The following is a 6,564-nucleotide window of genomic DNA, read 5'->3' on the forward strand; positions in this document are numbered from 1 at the left end:
GCTACGCGCACATGAACGGCTGGAGCAACGGCAGCTACAGCATGATGCAGGACCAGCTGGGCTACCCGCAGCACCCGGGCCTCAACGCGCACGGCGCCGCGCAGATGCAGCCCATGCACCGCTACGACGTGAGCGCGCTGCAGTACAACTCCATGACCAGCTCGCAGACCTACATGAACGGCTCGCCCACCTACAGCATGTCCTACTCGCAGCAGGGCGCCCCCGGCATGGCGCTCGGCTCCATGGGCTCGGTGGTCAAGTCGGAGGCCAGCTCCAGCCCCCCCGTGGTTACCTCTTCCTCCCACTCCAGGGCGCCCTGCCAGGCCGGGGACCTCCGGGACATGATCAGCATGTACCTCCCCGGCGCCGAGGTGCCGGAGCCCGCCGCGCCCAGCAGACTGCACATGTCCCAGCACTACCAGGGCGGCCCGGTGCCGGGCACGGCCATCAACGGCACACTGCCCCTGTCGCACATGTGAGGCGGGCTGGACAGCGAACTGCAGGGGGAGAGGTTTTCACGGGAAAGACGGGGGAAATGGGAGGGGTGCGAACGAACGAGGAGAGGCAGAAAAGGCACGGAGAACCACCTGGCGCGCTCGGAAGAAAGAGCAGAAGCGATCGCGTCGCCCACAGCGAGCGACGCTGCGGAGAGGACACGCCGGCCCCATCGCGGAAGCCGCAAGGCCGACGAGAAAACTTTTAGGAGAGATCCGGGACTTCTTGGGGGGGGGACTATTTTTGTACAGAGAAAACCCGGGGGCGGGTGGGGGCGGGGATTGGACCTTGTATAGATCTGGAGGAGAGAAAACTACGCAAAACTTTTTAAAAGTTCTAGTGGTACGGTAGGAGCTTTGCAGGAAGTTTGCAAAAGTCTTTACCAATAAATATTTAGAGCTAGTCTCCAAGCGACGAAAAAAATGTTTTAATATTTGCAAGCAACTTTTGTACAGTATTTATCGAGATAAACCTGGCAATCAAAATGTCCATTGTTTATAAGCTGAGAATTTGCCAATATTTTTCAAGGAGCGGCTGCTTGCTGAATTTTGATTCTGCAGCTGAAATTTAGGACAGTTGCAGACGTGAAGAGAAGAAAATTATTCAGATTTGGACATTTTAATTGTTTAAAAATTGTACAAAAGGAAGAAATTAGGCTAAATACTGGCAAAACCATCTCCGTGGTCTTGTTTAAAAGGGCAAAAGTTTTAGATTGTACTAAAATTTTTAACTTACTGTTAAAAGCAAAAAAAAAAAAATGGCCATGCAGGTTGACATCGTTGGTAATTTATAATAGCTTTTGTTCAACCCCACCTTTCCATTTTGTTCAGACAAAAAAAAAAGCAACATGAAATTACTGTGTTTGAAATATTTTCTTATGGTTTGTAATATTTCTGTAAATTTATTGTGATATTTTAAGGTTTCTCCCCTTTATTTTCCGTAGTTGTATTTTAAAAGATTCGGCTCTGTATTACTTGAATCAGTCTGCCGAGGACCCATGTATATATTTGAACTAATACCATCCTTATAACAGGTACATTTTCAACTTAAGTTTTTACTCCATTATGCACAGTTTGAGATAAATAAATTTTTGAAATATGGACACTGAAATTATGCTTGAGTCTTTCATTTATTTTGATAACACTGTGATTATACATAACTTCTGGGAATTATAATACTGTATTCAGCCATGAGAGCAAAATATGAAAAGCCTTAGCATTACTGGTCCAGCAACATGTGCTAATAATGTTAACCAAAAAAAGAAAAATGTGAGAGAGAGAGAGAGAGAGAGACAGAGATGGCTGGATGATTAATCAGTACTCTGGAAAAGCTGAAATGCTTATGTCATTTCTAAAACAAACTAGAGACATATATTGTAAATCCACCCCTCCTTTTCTAAGCAGCCTGAATAAGCATGATGGGGACTTTTATACTTAAACTGATTTGTGCCACTTGTTGCCAGGAAGGAGTCAATTCTGAAAATTTTCATGTAGCTTAGCAGATAGGGGATTGAGCCAAATCAGAACCAGGTTGGCTGGTTTTATTTTCTTTTTCTGCACAGCACAATGGCTCTTTGAAACCTGGTCATAGGGGAAAATGATGCTTCTTGTATCGGAATAATTGTAAAGCAGACATGCAGAGTGTTATCTGCCGGGTGGGTGTTTGGGTGACTCTGGCCTTGCTATTATTGTGTGAGAGGAAACAAGTGGTTTGCTTTCTTTGTTCCTTGACTTCGTAAAACTTTCTCCTCTACATTTTCCTGTTTAGGGGCAAGGGAAAGCAAAGAACATCTTGCAAAATTCCCTGACTTATCGTGGATATAGTTTTTTTATTATTTATTTTCTTTTTCCCCCCTTCTCTCCCTCCCGAATTGCATTTCTTAAATTGGCAGCACGGGTCCAAGCCTGTAGCCCCAAAGCGGATAATCTCTGCAGCTGATAACAAGCAAAAGAGAAGCCAGGCAACAGCCATATTAAAGAAGAAAACAATCAACTCTGAGGTAGATATTTTACTTTGTCCAGTCTAATCACATTTGGAGATGATTATGCTTTTGATCTGTTAACTGTTTTACTACAGTAGTAGAGGTGGGGGGAGGGGAGGGGTGGGGAAACAGGATTGGATTTGTTGTTTTCTTTTGCCCTAGGAAAGGTAAAGAAAGGCTGTAGTTGTCCTCGCTGGGAGCGGAAAAGTTGGGGAGATCGCCATGGTCTCTGAATTAGCTAGGCCTCTGCCTCACAACCGAGAAACTGACCTAGTCAGGGACTTTTCGCGTCTTGTTTTAAACAACTTGTTTCACTTCTCCCCGACCCAAGGGGACCGGGAAGCAGACTAGGGCATTCTTAAGTGCACGATTGCTTCCCACAGTTTCAAAAGTTTGCTGTGTCAACTTGCTACAACTTTGGAGAAGTTGGAACCCGGCAGCTTTTCCACCCTTGAGTAAAGGACCCGCCGCAGCGACCGAGTTAGCTCATCCCATGGGTTTACACCCTCCCGTCCGCAGGAAAGTCTCACTCGAAGTGTTGCTAGTGTTGGTTCTGTGGTGACCTAGTGAATATCTCATTATCTGCATTTTTATTTATTCTTGCTTCATCTTAAGCGTGCGTTGGTTTTTATTTACTTTATCCTCATTTTTAGGGTGCTCTTCTACTGGGAAGGGAAAGGGATTCGAGTTCCCAATTCTAAGCAAGGCATTTCCCCCCCTAATTAATGCAGAGACTCTAAAAGAATTTCCCCTGCTCGCCAGCCATTGTAATGTACATACGGATTATTCACGTGGTAATGAGCACATTCGCCAGTTCTTGCTCACACATACGAATAAAAGAAACTTTGAATAAAGATCCAAATGATGGTGCCGGGGGTGTGGGGAGGATATTCCCGGAACCTGAACCAATCAACGACCTAGGATGTATGTGTTTGAAAAATAAATACACAGTATATTCGAAGTATACATAGGGGCTTAGAGTAAGTGCACTGTCCTAACCTCCCATTAAAAAATAATAATCAAGTCCACAGGATCAGACTAAAAAGCAAGGTTTTTGCGAAATGTACAGTTCCAAATATCTTTCAAGGGGAAAAAGACAGTATTTTGGGAAGTTGAACTGGCTCTAAATGATTGTCACTGTCTTCAGCAAGAGAACTTCCATTATCCCTTCCCATCCAGACATATGCCCAAACCAGGTAGTTGACAGATAAAGCCAAAATTGTTCGTTTGTTTGTTTGTTTTCAAGTATAAATGCTTTGGATAAACTGCATCTGAAGAAAATGATGTACTTTCCATGGCATCCATCACTCGATGGAATTAAATGGTTCTCCATGTACAATTTCATGGCTAGCTTAATATTGAGCATATACTATTTTGATAAAGTGATTTACAAGTAAGGCTGTGAACTCTTAAACTTGCCCAGAGATATTATCTCCTGATGCAGAAGATAGTTGTTGAGTGTTTCTTTCCTTGGGATAGGATTCTGCTCAATGAAACCACTTAATTTTCAGTCCAAAGGGGTGAATTTAAATGTTTCATTAACCTTATACACAGAATAGAAATATGCAAAAGGGTGAGATGACATAGTCTATTCTCTCTACAATTATTTTTTTTTTCTCTCCTCACCCCTGCTTCCCTTGTACTTTAAATAAAGAGAGTTAAAATATTTTGCTGAGCTGTAGTAGATTAGCAAGGTTTCTTTGCCAATGCTGGGAAGCTGGTATTACAGACTGTCCCAGGGGAAAATGGCTCACATTAACCACTAAATGAATATTTGACAAGGGCTCATTCAGAGGTATTATTACTATAAACGTGTCCCTACTGGACTTTTCAAGGGTCAAAGAGCAATGCTTCAATTAATTATTTAGACTGCTAGTAGATTTGGTTGTAATAGCTGTACTTATTTCTAGAAACCGACACATTCTTAGAGTAGGAAAATCTCAGGAGAATCTTCCCCATCAGAAACCCCTTAGATTGAAAAGCTCTCCAAGCTCTGGCATTCTAAAGCTGATTTTTCCATAAAACCTTTTCACGGGCTGGGGGAGGGAATCATGGTCTCTTTTTCTGTTGCATGATCTCTTTTGGGTTTAAAAGAAAAAAATCAAGAACATAATAATTTATCTTAATTTTTTGCATTATGTCTGGCAAGGTCTTTTAGGGACTTACAATATGGGGGGAAGAGGAGGAGGAGGGTGCTTATTTATAATCTTTTGCCTTTTCTAAGTAGCGATGTCACAGGATTTCAGAGAGCCAGGCAGTCCCTGAATTTAGGCAAGATACACATTACTGTTTGCCAATCAAGTCCAGAATTGAAAATGCCAGGCTCCATGGGCTAAGTGCGCTGAGTTCTAGTTCTAGTTGTGTTCTAGTAAATTGGGGTGCAAGCTATCCTTCCCCCCTCCCACCTATTGATCTGAACATTGTAAGGTACAGGGGGGTGAGGGTGGGCATAGCATTTGTGCCACGTCATAACTTCTTCCAAGGCCCTAGGTAAAGTGGTAGAGGAATGATTTTGAGAGTACAATTCCTTGACAATAATATAAATTGAATGAATAAGAGATAAGCTGGAGGGGGGGTGGGAACAGTAATTACAAACCTAATTCATTCAGCTTTTCAGAACTTTTGTTGTGGGAGCTCCATTGACTGGTTTTGAGCTGCCAGTTTTCTCACATTAAAGGGAGCTGATCAGCGCCTCAGGGGGACAAGGAATACTGCTTAACTGCATAGTGATGGGGTCTTCATTTAAAACCATTACAAGAAGAAAATTAAACAGTGCTTTTGTGTGCACACGGTTTACTTTTCAACTGCTAACAGTTTATAGCTAACTGCTCCGAGATTGAAATTTGACTATGGTTTGATCGCCTGCTTATCTATTTATTTTGTCAGTTGTCATTGAAAGAGCTTTCTTTCTATCCACCACCATCATCACCCCAACTTGTTTGTTTGTTTGTTTCCTGCTCTTGCAGAATTTTGAGAAACAGGTCCTCACGTTTTTCTTTGTGGAAGAGGAGTTTCCCTTTGCCAGGAGCCCTTTTAGCAAAGACTTGAGCTCACGTTCCAAAACTGCCCCCCCACCCTTTATTGCTTTAAAATAATTTACATCTCTGTTTTTGTTTTTGTTTTGTTTTGCTGTTGTTGTTGTTGTTGTTTTCCCTGATGCATTTCCTTGCTCTTCGAGTTGAGGTTTCTTTTCAGACTGCAACTGGGGTGGTGCATGGGGATTGACTTCATATTCTTTGCTTTCTGTTTTGACCTAAGTTCGGAGGTGGCTGGGTGGATCTCCCTAGGGCCCTGGTCTAGAGATGGATCCTTAAAGAAGGGAGATCGGGGAGAAACCGTGACCTTTACTGCGAAAATCTGGATGGGGCCCAAAGGGACAGAGCTTCTGAAAGTCTAGAGCTTGAAGCTGTGGAAACAGCTTCCAGAGCCAGGGAGATCCCTCACGCCAGAGAACGTGTTTAGTCTCTTTCACAGTTATTTTCCCTTAAAAAACTTTCCTGGTAACCTCACGTGATGGAACCACAGGAAACTCGAACCCTCCCCTCGCCCTCCTGGTGATGCTGTCCAGTTTTACAATTCTTGTTTTCAGCTTGTGTATTTCGCTTCTGTGGCCTCCAGGAAGTAATGGACTTGACTGTCTTGTTTTCAATAAAGGGACTTCTCCTAGGAAGGGGTGTAGTATTAAGATAACGTCTTAAAATTTCCACCGGAGAGAGCTCTCTTTCTGTGTGCAGGTCCAGATGGATTTTGTTTTCTCTTTCGGTATAACGGTGATGTTTCTGATTCCTTGAGCGCAGAGCTCAGTTTCTCCCTTTCATTTTGGGACGCAACGGTGCCCGCGGCTTCCAGGCGTTTGGACTACAGATGCTTGTTCTACTCTGCACAGCAATCTCAGGCGATTTAAAATCAAAGCTCAGGGAAGTCATCTGGGTCTTTCCCCTAGTCTTCCTGCCCCACAGAAGAAAGTGTGCAGCGTTTTAGGAAGGTTTCGAGCTGTCCCCTGTGTCCTTTTCCCCGGGAGTCGGCGCGGGCCCAGGGCTGGAGCTCGCCGGCCTCCCACAGCCGCCCTGAGGAACGCAGCGCCCAGG

The 6,564-nt window shown here is 43.8% G+C and overlaps 1 protein-coding gene across 1 annotated transcript in view; it reads left to right on the plus strand.

Annotated features, from left to right (window-relative positions):
* Positions 1–1,253, plus strand: part of Sox2 (SRY-box transcription factor 2) — a gene marked incomplete at its 5' end in the record, with an annotated part of 1,643 nt that extends 390 nt beyond the window's left edge. The window contains 1 exon segment of the mRNA XM_033762693.1: positions 1–1,253. This exon segment is cut by the window's left edge and continues 57 nt beyond it. Within this exon segment, the coding sequence (XP_033618584.1) occupies positions 1–479 (479 nt within the window).
* Between the last annotated feature and the right edge of the window lie 5,311 nt (positions 1,254–6,564).

This window comes from Fukomys damarensis, unplaced genomic scaffold (assembly GCF_012274545.1).
Source record: "Fukomys damarensis isolate Sample0158 unplaced genomic scaffold, DMR_v1.0_HiC HiC_scaffold_12, whole genome shotgun sequence".
NCBI classification, from domain to species: domain Eukaryota; kingdom Metazoa; phylum Chordata; class Mammalia; order Rodentia; family Bathyergidae; genus Fukomys; species Fukomys damarensis.